The following is a 23430-nucleotide window of genomic DNA, read 5'->3' on the forward strand; positions in this document are numbered from 1 at the left end:
TAGGATGGTCACCCACGAGAATACCATGGTACAGAGGTAGACAGGAGCATTCCACGTATTCATTTGTACCTTTTCTCCTTCTGTGTCTTTAAAGGAATGTGGATGTTCAGGGCATGGAGGACAGAAAATGACCTGATAGACCCCCGGTTTTATATTTCAGGCTTTAAGTTAAATGCTCTCTCATTTTATCCTCAAAACTGCCTTACCTTATCAGAATGGTACTTTCCCATTCTACACATGGAAGGGTTGAGGCTTGCAGACATTCAGTGACTTGCCCAGGGTTAAACACTTAATGATGTTGAAGGCAGAGTACAAACCCAGATCCCCAGAGCGCTTGTCCTGGCCACTGTCACTGACTACTTCACATTTGCCTCCCTCCAAGACAGGAAGCCACATTATAACATAAAATATTATAATACATTAGAGAAATACAGTATAATACAGCCTGTGTGTTCTTTACCTTTCATCAGGCCCAGAAATGGTGGCAAGTATTGTGTCGGGCGCAGAATGAAATTTAAGTCCTGCAACACAGAGCCGTGTCCCAAGCAGAAGCGAGACTTCCGAGATGAACAGTGTGCTCACTTTGACGGAAAGCATTTCAACATCAACGGTCTGCATCCGAACGTGCGCTGGGTCCCAAAATACAGTGGAAGTAAGTTCATCTGGGGAGGTGCCCACGGCTGCAGGCTGGCACAGGGTCCAGGCATGAAAGTCACGTCGCATGGTGTTTCTCCTGTCTAGTTTTGATGAAGGACCGCTGCAAGCTGTTCTGCAGGGTGGCAGGGAGCACAGCCTACTATCAGCTCCGTGACAGAGTGATAGATGGAACGCCGTGTGGCCAGGACACCAATGACATCTGTGTCCAAGGCCTGTGCCGGGTGAGTCCCAGATGGCGCTCTCTTCACTGTGTTGTCCTGCTGCCAAACTGTCACGTGTAGCTTCCTCAACACAATAGCAGCTGCTTGTGTCTGTGCGTTGTCTCCAGGGCAGTGGTTCTCAAAGTGGGGTCCTCAGACCAGCTTGAGCACCATCTGATTCTCTTTCTTTTCTTTGTTTTATTTTATTTGATTTTTTAAAATTGCAGTGTAATTGATTTACAATGTTGTACTAGTTTCAGGTGTACAGCACAGTGGTTCAATTACATTTATCTGTATGTATACATATATATATATATCTCCTTTCTGTTCTCTTATTAGTTGTTACAAAACATTGAGTATAGTTCCCTGTGCTTGGGCTATATAGTAGGTCCTTATTGATTATGTATTTTATGTACAGTACTGTATATATGTTAATCCCAAACTCCTAATTTATCCCTCCCAGCACTACGTGATTCTGATGCATGCCAAAGTTTGAGAACCACTGCCCTACATTTTTCTGACACTCTCTGTGGGGGCCTGCAAGAAACTTCCCTGTGAGGAGATTATAATCGACACTATACACAACTTCTTTACCTTAACCATTGTGCATAAGGTTAAACCCAAAAGCTTCCTGACAGCAAGTTTTAGAAATTGAATAACACATCTGGCTGATAGTAAAGCATCAAAGCACTGATTTCTTGAGGTTTGGCACTGTTTTCCTGTTCTCATCGGTCAGAAATCATTTCTTACACAGCCAGTCTCTGGGATGATGCATTTGTTCCTTACAAGCAGTCCAGGGCACACTGGAGCTCCTCATTGGTAGGACTTGATTTCAGAGTCTCTGAGCTTCACCCAGCTCCTGACCACAGCTACAGTGAGGACTTCCTTGTCACTCCATGCTAGAGCAAAACATGGAGTTTCTCCTCAGAGACTGGTTCATTCGAAGGAGCAAAATAGATGAGAATGTGAACTCTGACCTCCTGGTCTTCTGGTGGTTGCCACTGATGTTTGCAGACTCTTGTGTACTCTGCTGCATTGCGTTAAGATAGGAAGACACTGAAGAGGCCACTTGGAACCCGAGGCCTCAACCTGGCAGCCTGCAGTCATGCTTTAGTCCTCCATTCATAGCCAGTGTTTAAACATAGGGGATTTCACATAAAATCAGATTTTCAATATCTTGGAAAATTGAGAAATGTCAACACTAGCCTTGTTTCTGCATGGCAGCAGTAGCCTGGATTAGACAAGGACTGCTACCTTAAGATGGGGTGTGAGCTGTTCAATGCGATAGCTCTCAGCCACTCCTTAATTTTTTTTTTTTCATTCCTGAGCTGTTTTTCCACATTTACTTTACTTACTTGTAGGCCAGTGCTTCTCAAACTTTGATCTCTAGATGAAGCACCTAAGGGTCTTATTTACATGCCAGGAAATATACTCTGACTCAGTGAATCTGGGTGGGGCCTAAGATTCTGCATGCCCAACATCATTTGGGATGCTCATGGCTGCTGGTCCAAGGACCACATTTTCCCATAACAGGGATAAAGACTATTTGAGTTCACCACGCTTAAAAGTTTACAGAGACTTTAAGTTCTTGTCGTTTGGAATGCCCCTCTTTCAAAGAAACACATTATCTAAGAATTTTAACCTCTCTAATACTTACCATGTATTTCAACTGTTTTCTTTTTAAAAGCAAGCTGGATGCGATCATGTTTTAAACTCAAAAGCCCGGAGAGATAAATGTGGGGTTTGTGGTGGCGATAATTCTTCATGCAAAACAGTGGCAGGAACATTTAACACAGTACATTATGGTAAGAATTTGTTCCTAAGAACTGTGAGAAGAAAAATAGTCAAACTGTTAACATTATTAACCACATGTAATATGTAAAAGTATTTGTGTGAAACATAAAATCAGTCTTGTTAAGGTATATTACCCATCTGGCTATAAGACGCCTAACAGTGAGAATTCTGATATATTCCTTTGTCGCCACCCTTTACACCATGCTTAGAGAAAATGAACCAGTCTGTGGAATGCTCAGTTTCTGCTCAATTCTTTTCAGGTTACAACGTTGTGGTCCTAATTCCAGCTGGTGCTACCAATATCGATGTGCGGCAGCACAGTTTCTCAGGGAAATCAGAGGATGATAACTACTTAGGTGAGATGGGTGCCCCTGCCTTTTGTAGGAATTCTGGTTCCATTTCCCTATACCATGTGGAGAGCTTTCAGATTTCATATATTTTCATAAAAGACATTGATTTTGAAACTCATTATTTTATATTCCTTCATACATCATACCCTCAGTATATTGATTTAAGAGTCGTGTAGTTACACTAGTCAATATCAAGGAATTGACTCTGGATCTTAGAAAATAGAAATGCCCCAAATCAAATTTTGAAAACACTAGCCTTGTAAGTTTAGCATAAAATCATTGCTGTCTTTGAGTCATTTAAAAAAAAAAAAAATCTGTCCTTTGAGTAACTGACATGCCAGTGTTTTCATAAAGGTGTTACTTAACTTAATGAATAGCAGACCACAGGTGGACTTATTCAATATTTCATTATGCCTGATCATTCCAAAAGGTTCTATACTGGCAATATTTTTCTTAGGTCATTACTAACATGGCCCATCTTGCTATTCTGTAGATTCTCCATCCTTCTCTCACCATGGCCAGGATCATGATTAATTCAAATTTATTCCTGTTTTCTAACCACAACTCACCAGGAACTTTGTGTTCTTTTTTTTTTTTTAAGCTGGTGGCTCATCCCAGTTCCACTTCAATTTATTATTTTGTAAACTTTCATAAGTGATTAGGAAATTCACCCAATCATTTTTAATTTAAAAAAAGAACATGGGGAGTGGGATAATGACAGAAAAGGATTGAGCTAGTCACTTAGCACAACCAGACTCTTCTTAGCTGTGAAAAACAGCAGGAGTTGCACTTAGATCTAGAAGAAATCAGGGCAGTCTTGCTGGGCTGCCAATTTTTAAAAGAAATGAATGGACTTTCTTATAATGCCCAGGCAGGGACTGTACTTATCCATCTTGAATACAGCCTCTATAGAGGCTCTACAACAAATTCCTCTGTTGTAGCATTTTCTGCAATGTCTCATTGTTCATTCAGTCAGCCACTTATTTAATATGTGCCAGGTCCTGTTCTAGGCATGATAAACAAACTGAACAAAAACATTAACAAATAAAAATCTCTGTCTTCTTAGAACTTACTTTTTAGTGGGAAGAGATAGATGATAAAACAATAACTTAATAGATAAGCAAACTATATTCTGTTAGAAGGTCATAAGTAAAATTAGAAAATAGAGGAAATTGGGATACTGAGGGTGGAGCCGGAACAGTAGAATTGAAAATACTTGAATTGTAGCAAGTGATAACGGATATCTGGGGAAGAGCATTCTAGGCAGAGGGAATAACCAGTATGAAACCCTTAAAAGCGTAATGCGTCTAATTTGTTTCAAGGATAGAGGGATGCCAGTGTGGCTGGAGCTGTGTAAGCACAGAGGAGAGTCCCAGATGAGTTTAAACACGTATCAGGACTAAATCAGAGAGGACCATATATAACTGTTGAAAGAACTTGTATTGTAAGAGACAAGGGTAGCTACTGGATATTTTGAACCAAGGACTAGCATGATGCAGTCATATTTACATTTTCAAAAGAGTACCCTACTTGTTACACTGAGAATGGCGGGATGGTCGGGGGGAAGGCTAAACAGGGTAGAAACAGAAAGACTGGTTAGGAAGTTACTGAAATAATCAAAGAGTTGCTAGTGGTTTGGCCCCAAATGGGAATAGTATAATTGGCATATAACATAGTCAAATTAGTCAAAATCTGGATATCTTTTGAGGGTGGAGCCATCATGACTAGTGGGTGGATTGAATATGGTATGTGAGACAAAGAGAAGGCTCAAGGGTGACTCCACAGTTTTGACCTGAGTAGCTGGAAGAATGGAGTCACTATCAATTCAGATGAGACTTGTTTCTTATATATTTATGTGACCACTAGTGTTTTAGGATCAGAAGCTGCGATTTTGTATCTTTAGCTCAAGATATAAAGCCTTTACATAATATGAACTGAGTACATGATGGCTGAGTTATTGAATAACCATCGTTCACTCTATCTTTACTGAGTATCTTTAATGGGGATGGAATTATGATGGAAATATATAAACTCTTCCTTCTTTTATTTGTTTATCTTTCTTTCTTTATTTTTGGGTGTGCTGGGTCTTTGTTGCTGTAAGGACTCTTCTTTAGCTGTTGAGAGTGGGGGACTACTAGTTAGGGTGCATAGGCTTCTTATTGCCGTGGCTGCTTCTTGTTGCAGAACACAGGCTCAGCACGAGGACTTCAGTAGGTGTGGCATGTGTGGGCTCAGTAGTTGTGCCTCCTGGGCTGTGGAGCACAGGCTGTATAGTTGTGGCTCACAGGTTTAGTTGCTCTGCAGCATATGGGATCTGCCCGAATCAGGGATCAAACCCATGTCTCCTGCACTGGCAGGGAGATTCTTTACCATTGAGCCAGCAGGGAAACCCTCCTTCTTTTAAGCATGCATGCTAAGTTGCTTTAGTCATGTCCAACTCTGTGCAACCCTATGGACTAGTCAGACAGGTTCCCCTGTCTATGGGATTCTCCAAGCAAGAATACCGGAGTGGGTTGCCATTTCCTTCTCCACTTCTTCTTTTAAGAAAGACTATTAAATCTTTCTTGGAATCAGTTCTCAGTGGTCACATCAGCTTTTCCACACCCTAAATACTCAAAGGAGTGGTGCCTTTTAAAACAGTTAACAAAGTTCTTGGGGATCCTTTTCAAATTATTTTTGGGGAATCCCACATTTTTCCTTCAACCACTGTACCAAATGGGTCAGGCATTTTTCTTCGTGGACTGGGTTATAAATTAGGGCCTATGATTGCTGTGGTCTCACTACTTCCTAATTAAATCCAGCAGCATTGCATGCAGCCTCCTTTATTGGTTAATTTCCTGAGAGCCAAATGCCATGTTGAGCCGTTCCTTTCTTCTCCTCAAAAAGGAGAAGGATTCTCCAGTGTTCTTCTCCTTCTGGGGAAAAATACCCTTTTAAGCAGTGGCCTCAGTTCAATTCATCAGCCAGGTTGGGCACCTAAATTAGGGAGGACCTTCTGATATCCTTTTATGTCTCACTAGAGGTTTCTTAATCTCTTTGTAAAGAATAAAATTAAAGAAGATTTGTCATCTGGGAAGGGCAGTTTGAAGTAGTCATGGCTCTTTAATGGAATATTATGGGAAAGTTACCTGTTGGTCAAAGAACGTCTCTCTGGAAGCAAATGAAAAGTGCAAGCAAAGATGGTACGTCACAGTTCACCGAGTGTGAAGGTTAAGACCTCAGAGCCTTTGAACCTTACAGTGGTTTCTTAACAAGTTAGGAAGAGTATGATGTTGTTATCAAATCTGGCGTGTGTAAATGTTTACTCTCGGTTTGAAGGAAGGCACAGCAAATGCTCTAAGAAGATTTTAAAGCCCCCAGTTGAGTCTTGCTGGAGTCCAGCCCCAGCTGTTTCGTTGCTAAGCAATCATCATTCTTATCCCTCATATTTTTTTTTAAGGTCAGTCAAGGCATACTCTTTTGCATGTGTTGGTGAAGAAGCAATTTCCAGGAGAGAGGGCCTTTGTAGCCTCCCAGCTCTGATGGGTGAAATGGGGGGGAAACCAACCCAGGAAATTAGCTCCCTAATCGCATTAGTGGGAGGTTGGGCAGTAGACGGTTGTTTTCAGGAAACTATTTGTTTCACAAGGTACCGAAGCAGAAAGCCTCTGTGTCAAAGGTCATCCTTTCAACATAGACCCCTCCCTCCAGTTGGGTTAAAGCCAAGTTGCACCCAGTGCTACCATCTTCGTATTTCTTTAGGAGAAAAAAGGAATCATTTCCATAGTGTTTATTTGTCTCCAGGATACTAACCTTTGATGAATAGTGTCAGCGGGAAGACAGGAATCGATTCAGTTCAAGATAAAGCAGGAACTCCATTTCACTTGATGACTCCTATCTCCTTTCCTACTCACCATTTGCTGGGATAAAGAGCATGCAGTGAAGGGTGAAATGCCCCAAAGTTAGCATAAGCATGCGAGGAAGCCTGGAGATGTTGGAAAAGGTCCCCAGAATTAACTTAGGATAGATGATTGCTCTTTGAATACAGACAGAACTGGATTACCACTTAATTTACAGAACTGGCCTTGTGACATCTCATTTCCCCCTTTTCAGTGAAGCATTAGCTGGGTAGCTAGCCTTCGACTCCACTTGAAAGCACTGGGTGATTTTCCTGGCAGCACATCCTGCCACTGCCATGCAAGTGCCCACATCAGGAGGCAGCCTTAGGAGGCCTGAGGTGCCACAGAAACAACCTCTTCTCCAACCAGTGACCCATTGAAACTCCTGCATCTTGCATGACTGGTGGGTCTCATGCTGCAGGAGCTGCGGGGAGATGAGGTTGTCAGAGGTTTATACCGATAGGAGAACAGTTATTTGGCTGAAAGCTCTCTATTCGTCTTGTCACAAATGTCAGGTTCAATCAATCACTTGTTCTTTCGGCGTCGTTGATTGAGCACCTACTATGGGCTGGGATCTTTCTTAGGCTTATACAAGCGCCTTTTTAAGTGTTGACTTTATTTAAAGAGGCTCATGCAATCTAGCAAAATCAACAACTAAATTTTTTTTTTTTTAAATCTGTAGCTAAATGTATTTGCTTTCAATTTGCACGTAAGGTAAAGAATGCCTGAAGTCATTCACTGATTTCATGGACATTTGTTGGCTTTCTTCTTGAAAAACTGGTGGTTGACAGGCTCTGGAGATACATTTCCATGATTAGAAGTCACCTGGCCTCAGAAAATATTTTAATAATATTTAAGTCATGCTTTTCTTATCCATAAATTAAGCATCTATAAAAGTGTGATGAGAAGACAGTTCATTTGAAGGCATTTTGATCTGCCAGCTACCAAATCCTATATGCACTTTTTCAAAATTTACAACAATTCTATAAGAAAGCTGGGCTTCCCTGGTGTCTCAGATAGGAAAGAATCTGCCTGCAATGTGGGAAACCTGGGTTCAATCCCTGGGTCGGGAAGATCCCCTGGAGAAGGAAATGGCAACCCACTCTAGTACTCTTGCCTGGAGAATTCCATGGACAAAGGGGCCTGGTAGGCTACAGTCCATAGGGTTGCAAAGATTCCAACAGGACTGAGTGACTAACACTCATTTTCACTTTATAAGAAAGCCCTTATCCAGAGGAAGAAACTGAGGCTTAGAGAGGTTGAGAAACTTCCCCGAGGTCACACAAGCAAAGTGGGACGAATTAAAATCCTTATGGGTCTGATTTCAGATATTATACCTTTAACCACTTCAGTTTATTGCCTCCACATAGAAAAATGTGTAGCTGACCTGGGGATGAACATGACTGGAAGTCAAGGTTTATTGGTGGGAGTGAATGGTGAGGTTGGAAGAATAGGTCAAGATAAGAGAGTGATGCTGAGGAGTTTGAACAACATTCTGTTGGTAGTAGGGACAATCAAATGATTTTGAATCAAAAAGAAACCAAGATCTTGGATTACCTTTTTTAAAAGATTGTGTTTTTAAAGGCTTTGTTTCCTGTGTCACCACTGTCTTCCCAACCATTTCAAGTGAAGGCATCTTACTGTTCCCTCAGGGCCAAGATAAGGCTTATTTATAAGGGTAGAAATTCTGGTAGGTGAAGCACTGCTTTAGGGACCAAATTTGATGCAGTTCATTCTTGAGCCTGCAAAGAATAGTCTTTGCATCCATATAGTGCCCAGTGGGGTGAACTCTGTGAGGTTCCCGTGTCTACAAAAACAAGAGCCCTGCTGCCACTGAGGCACAGAGTCTATTAAGAGCTACATCACAGCCTTCATTCATTTCTACATAAAAGTATGATATCTAATTTCCCTAAATCCTCTCAACTGCTTCTGCATATGCATTGCTTCTGGTCTGCATGGCAAAAGACAACACATCTCCTGCATCAGTGAAAGACATGTTAGGATGTGGCAGGTGCCTGGGAGAGCTTGGCTTCTTCCCAGAACCAAGACAGATGTCACTAATGATGCTGAGACATGATGCTGAAAAGAAATCCTGTTCTCCATAGTTTCTTGAGTGACTAGTACCAAATGATTCACATTGGTGTCTGGGAAGAAACCTATTTGCCAACTCTGAGTTAAGTTTCCACATTCCTTTTATTCACCTAAATATTTACGTGGCCTGTGTGTTTTAAAGGTTCCCTCCCTGCTGAGATATGCTAATTGTGTACAACTTACAAAAGAGAAGGGGCCTCTTCCTAGTATTTTGTTTAGAGCTCAAATGTTTTGTAGTTCTGCTTTCTTGAGTACTTCTTACATGTCAGGCTCAAAACATGGAATAGTTCATTATTCAAAGAGCAGTTGTACTGGAAAAAAAAAAAAGTGGTACTTAAAAATTTTTGTAGTAACTAAAAGTGAAAGTTAGTTGCACAATCGTGTCCAGCTCTTTGCGATCCCATGGTCTGTAGCCTGCCAGCCTCCTCTGTCCTTGGAATTCTCCAGGCACGAGTATTGGAGTGGGTTGCCATTTCCTTCTCCAGGGGATCTTTCCAACCCTGGCATCAAACCCAGGTTTCCTACACTGCAGGCAGATTCTTTACCAACTGAGCTAATAACTACTAGGGAGAAAATATGATTGGGATATTATTTGATTTTTTTTCATGATATAATTGGGATTTTGTCTTGAGAAATTAAAAAGTATGAAAATAAATTTTATTTTTTTCTTACGTTCAACAAAATTACATTTTGATTTTAATTATGCTCAGGTTTTTAGAATGGAGAATATGTCAGTGGATAAATATTTTTGCCTAAGTTTTTTAGTCAAGTTATATGACATCAGAGTGGTACATTCTTTGCTTAAAGTTTGAGCTCAACAGTAAAATCTGAAAAGGAGTCATTTTTTAAAAAGCTTCCTGAGATTTTTTAAATTTACTTTCCCAACAATCTCTCTTGACATTTGGAGAACTAAATTCCTTCTGAAGCAGCTGTCATCTCATCTTCTTTGTCCATTTTCTTTCCTTTTCTTAAATGTCTGACTGGTCTAACTCTGTCATGTTCTCAGTTGGCCAGTGTTTTGGCACTTGACTCAAGCTGTTCTCTAACATTACTTTTTCAGCTTCACTGATTATTTCATCTTTTGCAATATTTGCAGTAGATTCATTCATTCTCCCCCCCTAAAAAAAACCCTATTTTTTGAGCATTCTACCATGTGTTCTTTCAGAAGCTGAGATATAACTATGAACAAAACAGTCCAAAAATCCTCGCTTACATTCTTTTTCTGGGAGAGTAGAGAGAGCATAAACAAAGTGCTATGGAGAAAAATTAAGCTAGGAATTGTATAAGAAGTTTGGATGGAAGGGGTTTGAAGGTTAAAAACAATGATCCAGGTAGGCTTTACCATGCAACAAATTATCTCATGATCTAGTGACTTAGAATAACAAGTGTAAACAGTATACAAGTTTCCATGTGTCAGGGATCTGGCAGCAGCATAGTGCTTCTGGCTTGTGGTCTCTCCTGAAGTGGCTGTGAAGACTTCAGTTAGGGCTGTGATTCTATCTGAAATGGGGCTTGCAGGTCCCCTTACTGGATGCTTCACTTAATTGCTCTTGGCAGAAGGCTTTGGTTCCTTGCTGCCTTTTGCAGAAGGCTTCTCAGTGGAACTGCTTGAATATCTTAACAACTCAGCAGCTGGCTTCCCCCAAAGCCAGAGATTCAAGGAAGAGCAAGGTGGAGCCCTAATGCCTTAGACCTAGCCTTGGACATCACAGTATCCTAGTGATTATATAGTCAGTGCAACTCAATGTGGGAGGGGACAGCACAGGGTGTGAATATAGAAGGCAAGGATTGTTGGGGCCATATTGGAGGCTGACTACCTCAGTGGGTCTTACCAAAGAATTGATATTTGAGCGTCATAGTGGTCATGGATTTTCAATTTCAACATCTGTCAAAACAGGACAACAAAGATTCAATAGGTTCAACTATTGAATGAAATATAAAGAGTTATTTGGGTGGGAACCAGTTTTATAAATGTTCATTTCATTAATAATATATTTTTAAATCATACACTTTCTTTTTCTTAATTGAGGTAACTTTGGAAAAATGGTTTGGGTTCTCAAGATCATGGCTGAAATTCTGGAACAGGAACTATGAGGTCTCTGTGTTTATGTGTTCATATGTGTCTGTATGTGTTTTATAGATGTGTGATATTGCCAAAAGTTAATTCATAAAGGAGCTCTATTTAATTGACTTAAAGGAAATTAAATACTCAAAAATAATCAAAAATACAAAATAATCAGGTCAGAATAAATTTCAGGCTCATGTTATCTGAAAAATGTTCAGGACAAAATTGATACCTGGTATTGAATGTGGTTTAAGCTTTTTGGTGTGAGAAAACTAAGATCATGGCATCTGGTCCCATAACTTCATGGCAAATAGATGGGGAAATAGTGGAAATAGTGGCTAACTGTATTTCTCTGGGCTCTAAAATCACTGCAGATGGTGATTGCAGCCATGAAATTAAAAGACGCTTACTCCTTGGAAGGAAAGTTATGACCAACCTAGATAGCATATTCAAAAGCAGAGACGTTACTTTGCCAACAAAGGTCTGTCTAGTCAAGGCTATGGTTTTTCCAGTGGTCATGTATGGATGTGAGAGTTGGACTATAAAGAAAGCTGACCTCTGAAGAATTGATGCTTTTGAACTGTGGTGTTGGAGAAGACTCTTGCGAGTCCCTTAGACTGCAAGGAGATCCAACCAGTGCATCCTAAAGCAGATCAGTCCTGGGTGTTCATTGGAAGGACTGATGTTGAAGCTGAAACTCTAATACTTTGGCCACCTGATGCGAAGAGCTAACTCATTTGAAAAGACCCTGATGCTGGGAAAGATTGAGAGCAGGAGGAGAAGGGGATGACAGAGGATAAGATGGTTGGATGTCATGACTGACTCAATGGACATGAGTTTGGGTAAACTCCGGGAGTTGGTGATGGGCAGGGAGGCCTGGCCTGCTGCAGTTCATGGGGTTGCAAAGAGTCAGACACGACTGAGTGACTGACCTGAACTGAACTGAACCTAGAGAAATATTATTTTCTGTTCTGTTAGTTCACAGTCAGATGATAACTTGGGTATATTTAAATGTTTGGGTGTATTTGTTGTGTTTGACATTATTATCAGAATAGCATTCTTATCATTCTTAGGTAAGGTAAGGTAAGGTGAAGTTACCAGGAGTTGGTGATGGACAGGGAGGCCTGGCATGCTGCGGTTCATGGGGTCGCAAAGAGTTGTACACGACTGAGCGACCGAACTGAACTGAAGTATAGGCAAAGAGTTATACATGATCAGGATTTTCTAAGATTGAATTAAATTTAGTTGGGTAAATTGATTTTGTTAGGAATGGGCTAAGACAAGACTGGATTTGATTTCTCTCTCCAAAGTATTCTTGAAATGCTACTTTGACAAACAGATTGAGATGAATTTCTTCACCTGTAAGTGATTTGTATTTGCTTTTGAGATCTTCCCTGATAGCTCAGTTGGTAAAGAATCTGCTTGCAGTGCAGGAGACCCCAGTTTGATCCCTGGGTCGGGAAAATCTGCTGGAGAAGGAATAGGCTACCCACCCCAGTATTCTTGGGCTTTCCTTGTGGCTCAGCTGGTAAAGAATCCACCTGCAATGTGGGAGACTTGGGTTCAATCCTTGGGTTGGGAAGATCCCCTTGAGAAGGAAAAGACTACTCACTCCAGTATTCTGGCTTGGAGAATTTCATGAACTACAGTCCATGGGGTCGCAAAGAGTTGGACACGACTGAGCGACTTTCACAATGTTGGCTTCTAATATTATGTAAGTTTCACATGTACAACATTATATTTCTACTTGTGTATATACTACAGCATACTCACTACAAAAAATTTAGTTTCCATCCATCACCATCCAGTTGATCTCCTTACTCTTTTTGCCCTACCCCTGGCCACCCCTGCCAGTTCTCCTCTGGTAACCACATTCATTAGTTCCATCTGTAACCCTGTAACTGCAGGGCTTGTATCACAAACCCCAGTCTAATTAGCACTCTTGTATTATATCTCAGCTAATTTTCAAAGGCACCATGAAGGGTGGGTGTCTTTATCTCCACTTTAGAGATAAAGAAATCAAGACCAAGTGTAGGAAAGTGATGTCCCAAGACCACATACTTGGGAAATGGCAAAGCTCGGATTTGAGTCTGTGTGTGCCTGACTGAAAAGTCCACATTCTTCACATTCTATCGGCCTATCAATGTGTTCTTTCATTTTGCAAACAGAAAAATGGCAACAAATCAATGATTTCTCTTTTCTCACCACCAGCTTTATCAAGCAGTAAAGGTGAATTCTTGCTCAATGGAGACTTTGTTGTCACGATGTCCAAAAGGGAAATCCGTATTGGGAATGCTGTGATAGAATACAGCGGGTCCGACAACGTTGTGGAAAGAATCAACTCCACAGGTCGCATTGAACAAGAACTTCTGCTTCAGGTAAAAAGAGCCATGAGCCCATGCCCCTTTTCTAATTCCATGAGTTGCCAGGCCCACATCCATCCTCTCCATTTTCTCTACGTATTCCAGGTATTGTCGGTGGGAAAGTTATACAACCCCGATGTGCGCTATTCTTTCAATATTCCCATTGAAGACAAACCCCAACAGTTTTACTGGAACAGTCATGGACCCTGGCAAGCATGCAGCAAACCCTGCCAAGGTATCTACTTCTAGGTTGAGTTCAAGGGATTTGACGTGTTTTTTAATTCTTTATTTCTTTCTTTTTTGTGGAGGCAGTTCTGTCTGCATCCATTTTCTAATCTTTCTCTACCTCTGTCTGGTCACTTTGGGCTGGCAAGTTGAACTATTTAAGGGATTTAGGACATGTTTGGTTTCCTCACCATGTGTGAAGCCAAGCAAAATCAGCTCTGCCAAATTGATTTTACACAGACATAAATTTAGTAGTCATATTATGTGCAATTTATCTGGTTTCCTTTTGTCTAATTTATGAGTTGGCAAACTACAGACAGTGGGCCAAATTCAACTCACTTCCTGCTTTTATAAATAAAGTATTATTGGAACACAATTTTTTACATACGTAAGTGGCTGCTTATGCCCTATAACAAGAGTTTAGTAGTTGCAGTAGAGATCACATGGCCCACAAAACCAAATATATTGACTATCTAACCCTTTACAGAAAATGTTTGCCAGTCTCTGGTCTAAATAGTTGATGGAATAGGTTACTTTGTCTGAAAAATATTTTTTCCTCCTTGCTTAGGGGAGCGGAAACGAAAACCTATTTGCACCAGGGAATCTGATCAGCTTACAGTTTCTGATCAAAGATGTGATCGACTGCCTCAGCCGGCACCCATTACTGAACCTTGTGGCACAGACTGTGACCTGAGGTGAGGCCAGTGTTTCCTCATGGTCTTTATTACTGAGTTGTGAAGGTATTGCAAGGAGCAGGTGGGATATTAGTCTTAGGCCCCTTTCTTGTGTTTCAGTGAAATAAGCTTTAGTCAATTTTCCATCCCTCTGAAACTGATTATCTAAGACATATGCCTGCAGATTTCTTGTTCTTTTCCTAAGAATTAAAAAAATAGCTAATAGAGTATGGCAGCTGCCCAAGAAAGTTCTCATTGGACCCTCACAACTTGCTGCATAGGTATTATTATGACTGAGTTACACTGAATGCAAAAGTTTGTGATTTTTTTTTAAGTTTGTATTTTTTTCTGTTTGAAAGACTACAGAAAAGGAGAACCTCATCTATCAAAGTACCTTTAATAGTCAGTATCCACCCAGAATGTTTATCACCAGTATAAGAAGTTTTATATACATGAATGTTGCAATGCACTAAGGTAGTCATGGAAAGAACTAGAGGAGGTTTTATATACAGATAGCAACCTGCTCCAGTACTCTTGCCTAGTAAATCCCATGGACGGAGGAGCGTGGTAGGCTATAGTCCATGGGGTCGCAAAGAGTCGGACATGACTGAGCGACTTAACTTTTCACTTTCATGCAGACAGTTCAATATTTAAGAAAAGTATGAAATTTTAGGCCACAAATGGTGAGTGAGTAGAGAATTATAAAGTTTTTCTATTTTCCTGCAATTGACCATGTCATGTTTGAATGTTCACCAGCCTAGGGTTTGCATTGTATAGTCTACATGTCAGTTAAATGCAGGTAAGATAAGCTGGTGCTTGTCCTCCTTTCAGAGAAGAAATTACCAGCAGGGAATAGTTTGGGAAATTGTTAAGGTCCCATCATTCATAAATAGCAAAATGAACACAGAAATATTTAGAAAATAGTGATATTTAATATCACTGAACCTAAAAAATGCCAAGTCCTATCAAGTGGTATTGTCAGCTCCTAGGGCTGGAGTAAAGATTATTAAGTACCCTCAAGGCTCTGAGAGAAGAGAGGAGTGCTGTGATTAGCTAGTTATGTCTGGCAGTATTACGTTAGGCAGTATTAATTCGTTTTGAGTTATGTTCGTATAAACCGATTGCTTCAGTCAGTGGAGTTAAATTAGTTAAATTAGACTTAAAGTCAATTTTCAAAAAATAATTAGCTAATTGCTGAACTGCAGTAATCACTAAAACAGGGAAAAAAGATTGAGTTGGTAAATAGATTGCTTGATTTAACCTTATTAAATTGGGAAAGATGATATAAGATTAGCCTTATTTCAAATTATCACTGAAAATAATAATAATTAACTAGTATTAATTAGTACTGTGAATATCATTCAGCAGTAGAGTCGACCATTTACTAAGAACCATATTTAAACATTATGTTTTGATTCCTTGCTTGGGAGGATCCCCTTGAGGGGAAAATGGCAACCCACTCCAGTATTCTTGCCTGGAAAATTCCATGGACAGAGGTGCCTGGTTGGCTACAGTCCATGGGGTCACAAAGATTCAGACACAACTGAAGTGACTGAGCAAGCACGAATTATCCTAATATTTGTATATTAATTGTTATATAATCTTAATTAACATCCTACTTATTTATATATCCTATAAAATTAATACATTAATTCCTCAAACAGCACAGTGGTGTAAGTAGTATTATTATCTCCACTTCAGAAATAAGGAAAACAGAGTCTGAGAGAGGTATGTCAAAGGTGATATTCTAAATTCCCCATTTGGAGAAAGGTACCTTTTTTCCTTTTTTAATACTAACTTAAAAAAACTAAAAACCTAAACTCTACTGATACCAAAGGAGACGAGTAGCTCAGGGAACAGGCTTGAATGATGATGGCACCTCTGGCTGATTAAAGAAAAGGAAGTGAAGGAATTTTAGCCTTGCTTTTTGGTACAAGTATCTATGGTAGAAGTGACACACCTTGAGGATAATAATTTAGAAATAAAAAGAAAAAATTGTAAGTTTACTGCTACTTTTCACAGCCTTATAACTAGACAGGTACATGCTCACGTCTTAAGTAGAAGATCATGTTTGTTTTTTGGCTGCACTACAAGGCTTTTGGGATCTTAGTTCCTCAACCAGGACTAGAACCGAGGCCCTCAGCAGTGAGAGCAGAGTACTAACCAGTGGACCATCTGGGAATTCCCTCGAAGATCATGTTCATTTGTCAGCATTCAAATGCATATCTTGCTGGTGTTTACAGATTGTTGGAAGAATAAAATTATCCACTGAAAAATATGCAAATGCAGAAACAAGTTCAAATAAGCATTACTGTCTTCTCTCTGTCAACCTGAAAATTGCTATTAATTTATACTAATTGTTGCCAAGTATCTGTGTGCAAAATGGAAAAATAGTAGAGAGGATTGCACTGGTTGCTGAAACTCTTAGTTTTCCCCAAAACATTTTTATGGAACACTAGTTCAGCAAGATGATCCAGAGCAAACCAGCACGTGAGAAGAATTACCCTATGTGAAGATTTGTAGCTTGGATTAGCGATTTGAGGGCCCTGAGAAGTTCTGCAATCGAAGAACCTACTTATATCAGTAGTTTCTCAAATTATTTAATGCCACAATGCCCCACACACCCACAGAGAAATACAGTTTTTTTTTTTTTTTGTTCCCATTTATTAACAAACACTTTGCCTTTCTGCAATATAAATTGTCACATGACATGAATGAATGAATTCAAAACACTGAAGGTGAGATGACTTTCCAGGTGAGAATAAATTAAGTGAGTAATAGCATTTTGAGACCTTTCCTAAGGCAGTACTGTGACCTTTCCACAGACTACATTCTCTGCCCGAATTCCGGGGATTGTGTGAATATCAGGGAAACTCTAGTACACTGTTCTGAGCCCAAGCTGCTAGTGTGCTTTCTTGTGGGGAAGGGAGGAGGATTCCTGCCTCCCTTTTCCAGGATGGAAAATAACCTTTCCACAAGGAAGTGATGATGAAGGCAAAGAGAAGGTAACCAGGAATCAAAGGGCAGATGGAAGTTCCAGATGCCTCTGTTGAACTGGTCCATGTTTCTTGGCTCACTTCCTTAGGGAAGTGAGAGTTTGCCCAGATTAAACTTTGACAGGATGAGATAAAGCACTGTTGTACAATCCCCATATAACATTTTCCGGTTAGAACAAATCCTCCAAATACTATGCCACTCTCATAGAACATCTCAGTAGCCCACTTTATATGCCAAATGTAGAAGTGGATCAACTCTGACCTACTTTTGAGCATTTGTGAGAAATTCCAAGATAAGCGTGTGTCCAGTGCTCCTCTTTTCTTCCTGAGTGTAGATGGGAGAACTCTTAAGGCTTTGGTATTTGACAAACCACCGAGTTTCTGAGCAGGAGAAAATTAATGATCAAGAGTGAAATCATCCTTTTGGGATTGCTAAATTTGATCAGCGTAACATGTCTCAAGCTCATTTATTCAGACTGTTCTATTCAAGTAGTTTTTTTTTTCTTTTTAAAGCACTCGCCCCATTGCTGGAGTGTTAAAAGAGCTACTTGATTTATCAGTACATACTGAGCACCTCCTGTGTGCCAAGAAAGGCTTATTATATGTGCTAGGGATACAAAGTTGACAAAAGTTTGTAGACTCAAATCTAATTTTAAAAGTGAATAATTGTGGGGCTGGAAGGGATAGATAGGTGGAGCACAGAGGATTTTTAGGTCCATGTGATACTATAATGGTGGATATGTTTCACTATGCATATGTCCAACCCATGGAATATATAGCATCAAGAGTGAACTCTAAGGAAAACTGTTGATTTCAGTGATAATGATGTGTCAACAAAGGTCCATCAGAGTGACAAATGTACATTCTGGTGGGGGTGTGTTGATAATCAGGAGGCTGTGCATCTGTGGGAGCAGGGGTGTATAGGGGCAGGGGTGTGGGGAAATTCTGTACCTTCCTCTCAGTTTTGTCATGGAACCTAAAACTGCTCTAAAAACAGTAGTCTTTAAAAAACAGGTAATTGAGTTATATATATGGCCCATACAATCTTTATTCACCAAGTAAAGTTTATGATACTTGAATTTCAGTTATAGTTCCAATTAAGTATTTAATTAATGGCAATCCATTCCTTTATTAATTCATAGAATGTCCATTGAGCATTTTCCAGCACGTGGCCACCTAGAAGTTTCTGAGGGAATGTTTCCAACAGTTGTTCGTTCTCTGTTAAAAAGTAGCCTACTTGACAAACAAAATGCTGGGTTGCATGAGTCTTTTAAATATAAAATTGTTCTGTTTTTTTGCTCTGTTGAATTCCATTTTTTTTTCTTTTTAGTTGCTTGAATTTCAGATTGACTGTATTGGGGGAGAATCTTCATAAAGATAGAACCTCTGACTGTCATTTTGTGACTTTCATGCATGTTGGCAGTGATGAAAAATACATGGAAATGTTGGTTTCAAACTGAATTTCAGTGACTGACTGTGGTTTTGGGTTCATGGTATTTAAGGAAGAAAACAGAATTCAGCTCTTCTACCAGTTGAGTCTAGATAAGACATATATATTTAACAGTAATACTGGTTTCTCCCCCATGATTTGTGCACAGGTGGCACGTGGCCAGCAGGAGTGAATGTAGTGCCCAGTGTGGTCTGGGTTACCGCACATTAGACATCTACTGTGCCAAGTACAGCAGGCTAGATGGGAAGACTGAGAAGGTTGATGACAGCTTTTGCAGCAGTCACCCCAAACCAAGCAACCAGGAAAAATGCTCAGGAGAATGTAATACTGGTGGCTGGCGCTATTCAGCTTGGACTGAAGTAAGTTGGTTCTCATTCAGAGAGTCTTCTTGGATGTTAAATCTGATTAGTTGATGATGACTCCTTACAGAGCTGCATTGAGGAAACCTCATTAAGAGTACCATGATTGACTTATAATGCCTGCCCACATTAAAAATGCAGAAAAGAGTAATACAATCGATCTGTGATGTCTGGTGTGGGCATAGCGTATGGAAAATTGGAAGTGGTGGAACAACTTAGCCAAACACTTTTTTCATATCCCACAGGCCATTTCTGATTTTGTTGTCCTATACCAGTTTGCTAATATTGGCTTTGTTATGAACCTGGTAAATAAATTGATACCATAAATATATACCCCTAAAAAGAACAAGTAGAACTGACCAGGCTTTGTTGGTTAGTTGTTTCCTTAGGATTGGAAGAGACAAAATAGCCCAGCCAGTATCTTGAGCATGCTTGATGAGAAACTTAGCAACACTTTGACTTCATTTTTTTTTTCCCTTTCAGTGTTCTAAAAGCTGTGATGGTGGAACCCAGAGGAGAAGGGCTATTTGTGTCAACACCCGTAATGATGTACTAGATGACAGCAAATGCACTCATCAAGAGAAAGTCACCATTCAGAAGTGCAGTGAGTTCTCCTGTCCAGAGTGGAAATCAGGAGACTGGTCAGAGGTGAGATGGGAAGGCTGTTAATTCCCCAACAGGTCATCTCTGATGCTCAGTTCTGAGCCTCTCCAGGTCAGTCCAAAGTTAAACCAGCTGCACCGTTCTCCCACCTCCCATTGAAGAAACAACTCTTCTTCCACCCACCCTGTGATTGTCCTACTGGACATGACATGGGTGATCTCAGAGTTGCAGTGGGTTTAGCTGGATCACCCACCATAATAGCTTCTATTGGGGATTTTTGAAGTTCTAGTCCCTCACCTTCTCGCCTCTTTCAGACCTGGCTAAGTTGCTGTAAAGGAAATCAGAGCTTTATTAATTATAAAGCTGCATTGGCTTAGATTTGAAGTTTATAAAAAATGAGATTCCCTAATAGCTTATCTTTGAAATGAGAGAATTGAACCCTAGCAAGTGACCTATTTGATTACCCATCCAGTTGCTAGTGGAAAACTTGGGAAAAAAGAGAAAGGACCAGGCTGAGTGTTCTAGGTTTATGCTTTGCTTATCTCTTATTTGAGGAAGCATATCAAATTGTTTAGCAGCGTGGTCCCGGGACAATAAGAGAAAGAAGATGAAGGCTCTTTCTCAATTTTATAAACAGTGCTAGTATTTCCCAGTGAGATTGTCTCTGAGCAGGTCCCCCCACCCCTGTCCCCCAACGCACCTTCCTTCAGAGGAACACATGGCAGGGGAACAGAAATTGTCTTATTCACTGGGCCAAGTCAGGAATGTGGGGAGAGAGATATTTCTACAGCTTCTGTATCCATTCCCTTATCTCATTCAGGTAAGTGAAATATTAACTGTTTACTTTCAACATTAATTAAAATCTCAGTCTTAAAAGAATACTGTTAATGTCTCTAAATGGCAGAAAAGTAACATTACATGTGATTAACAGTGTCTGTCTCCTGGACAGATTAACAGGAAAGCTAGTGCTTGTGTTTATGTTAAAAGCAGCCTTAGCTTCAATCTCGATCCCATATTTGGTTAAAAAAAAAAAAAAATGAAAGAAAGCATTAGATTTAAGTTCTACCTAGATAGCTAATACTAGATAAAGTATCATATCAAGTTATGTAACAAACCTTTCCAAAAATAGATAATGAAATAGAGGTGGGAAATATCAAAATATATATTCAGTATGATCCCAATGTTCTATAGCTAAAAGAGGAAGAAAAGAGCAATATTTTAATAACGGTATCTCTAGGTAGATAGTGAGACTTGGGGCTTGTTATAATTTTCTCTTTTATGTTTTTCTGTATTTTTCAAGTTTTCTACAATGAGTGTAGATAACAATGATTATTATATTTAAGGCTCCTTAAATGAACAGGAGCTAAGCACTTCACTTGAGTTTTTCTCATGCAGGTTTCACAATTGCCAGCCGTTAGCACTACTGTATTCCCATTGTACAGCCAAGAAAACTGAAGGACTGGGAGATCACTTAACTTAGTATCGATAGTCAGTTGTATTAGGTTAAAATCCAAGTTAATCTGACTCATAAATTCCCTACCGTTAACTCATATGCTACCAAGCCATGGATGCTATTTTTTAGAATTTCAGAGCAAGATGCTATGTGACGTTTATGCTGTGCTTGAAACTGGCCCAGAGCCTGGATAAATACCGAGTGAATGAACGAATGAGTGACAGAGCCAAAAGCGTAAGGCCTAATATGTTTACAGATTGCGACAAGAGAGAGAGAAGAATTGCTCTGGGAAAAGAGCACACCTGGTTTTGCTAATCGATGACTAATCCACAAGAACATCAGAGTGCATTGTTCAGAAATGACCCTGACTAGCTGTGCCTTTTCTTACAGTGCTTGGTCACCTGCGGAAAAGGGCATAAGCACCGCCAGGTCTGGTGTCAGTTTGGCGAAGATCGATTCAACGATAGAGTCTGTGACCCTGAGACCAAACCGACCTCCATGCAGACCTGTCAGCAGCCAGAATGTGCGTCCTGGCAGGCGGGTCCCTGGGGACAGGTATTTTGAATGATAAAGTTCTTAACTACATTCTTTCCGTCTTATCTGGAGCAGGCCTGCAGAGGGACATTCCAGTGGCAGGGATTTCACCACTGTAGCATGTGGCATGCGCAGTCCCTCTGTGGCACCAAGCGCTGGAAACCCTGTAACCGTTTTGCTACACTTCTGAGGGTTGTTGCTCCCCTCCGGGAGCTGATCATTCCCTTTCCAGACCCACGTGTGGGTGTTCGCCCTTGGGTTAAAACTGTAGCTTGAGCACACACACATTGGAACAAATTCACAACAGATCTCCTCGTGCCTGGCTGATGCTATCTACTAGCATGCGGCTGTGGGTCTGTAACAGAATGTGATCCAGTGCCAGTGTCTTTGGCAGGAGGGTCTGGGCTGGGATTTGAAAGGGATGTTTTAGCTCCCAGTGTCATGATTCCTAAGCTCACCTCTTAAAAATAAGTCAGGCTTTTCAAACAAAATTAATTAGATCAAAGTTTGCAGGCTTCCTCTCTCTTTGAAAGAATCTCTTCCAAGTCCCTATTATTGGTTTCACAGTCACTTGAACTATTCTGAAAGGAAAGAGTGAGAATCTCCCTTGGGCTTGCATTTAAGAAGTCACGACTCTTAGAATTAAGTCTTTCCTAATATAGAAGCAAAAGCGTTCTGGGTACTATTTAAGTAGCACTCCAAGTTCCCTAGAGAAGCAAAGCAGCTGTTTGCTGTCACTTACGTAATCTCTCTAAGACTGCCTCTCCCTCCACCCAGTCCAACCACAGCCACAGCCTCTTCAGCCCCCTGGCTTATGTCTTCATTTCCAACATGTGTGAAGTGAATGAAAGTAGCTTTATTACTGCACCCTTACAGTTTCTACCATTCACATTGGGGCTCTTCCGAATATGCCCTGTTAACACAGCATCCTTGGTGGTCAGAATGGTTGATCATGTTTCATCACACTCAGTAAATAGGTGGAGTCTGCCTACACTCCATACCTTGCCTCCTATTTGTCTATATCTGCGTATCTTGTGGAGAGTGCATCTCAGGGTCACTGTTAAGATTTGAAGATAACATCTTTTAGAACTAACTGACCTTTTTTTTTTTTCCCCCATGTCTATGGCATGTCAGTCTTAGCCAGAGATTTGTCCTTCCTTTGACTAAACATACAGTTCACGGCAACCAACTGTTCTTTGTTGTTGTATTTTTTCCCTTATTATTGAAGGATAGTTCATGTTTATAAGAGAAGTTTTGTAAAAAGCAATTTAGCAAAAAGGAGATAGCCATACTCCTAACTCTGTATTTCAGAGTTAATACATTTATGATTTTCTTATGTTTTAAAAACTAGTATTAGAATTGTACTTATTTTGTTAATTGAAGTAAAACTCATGTAACAAAATTAACCGTTTTGAAGTGAACAAATCAGTGACATGTAGTACATTCAGAATGTTGTGCAACCTCCACCTCTATGTAGTTCTAAAACATATCACGCTAAAATATTCATCAAGCTGTTACTCCCCATTTCTCCTTCAACCCTGTGGCCAGCATTCTGCTTTCTAGCTCCACGAGTTTACTTATACTAAGTATTTCATACACATGAAATTATACAATACATGATCATTTGTGTCTCCAGCTTCTTTCACATAGCATAATGTTTTTGAAATTCATCATGCTGTAACACACATCTGTACCTCATCCCTTTTTATGTCTGCATAATATTCCATGTGTGCATATA

At 40.2% G+C, this 23430-nt stretch overlaps 1 protein-coding gene across 2 annotated transcripts in view; it reads left to right on the top strand.

The window, feature by feature from the left end:
- The window catches only part of ADAMTS9 (ADAM metallopeptidase with thrombospondin type 1 motif 9), a 163307-nt gene that overhangs the window by 56209 nt on the left and 83668 nt on the right, over positions 1-23430 (top strand). For both annotated transcript variants that reach the window (XM_005222686.5, NM_001206573.2), the window contains exons 13-22: positions 471-652; positions 742-878; positions 2545-2662; positions 2912-3007; positions 13247-13413; positions 13504-13633; positions 14192-14318; positions 18892-19102; positions 19586-19750; positions 21549-21713. In XM_005222686.5, the coding sequence (XP_005222743.1) occupies positions 471-652; positions 742-878; positions 2545-2662; positions 2912-3007; positions 13247-13413; positions 13504-13633; positions 14192-14318; positions 18892-19102; positions 19586-19750; positions 21549-21713 (1498 nt within the window). The remainder of the gene's footprint in view (positions 1-470; positions 653-741; positions 879-2544; positions 2663-2911; positions 3008-13246; positions 13414-13503; positions 13634-14191; positions 14319-18891; positions 19103-19585; positions 19751-21548; positions 21714-23430) is intronic.

This window comes from Bos taurus, chromosome 22 (assembly GCF_002263795.3).
Source record: "Bos taurus isolate L1 Dominette 01449 registration number 42190680 breed Hereford chromosome 22, ARS-UCD2.0, whole genome shotgun sequence".
Taxonomy (NCBI): Eukaryota; Metazoa; Chordata; class Mammalia; order Artiodactyla; family Bovidae; genus Bos; species Bos taurus.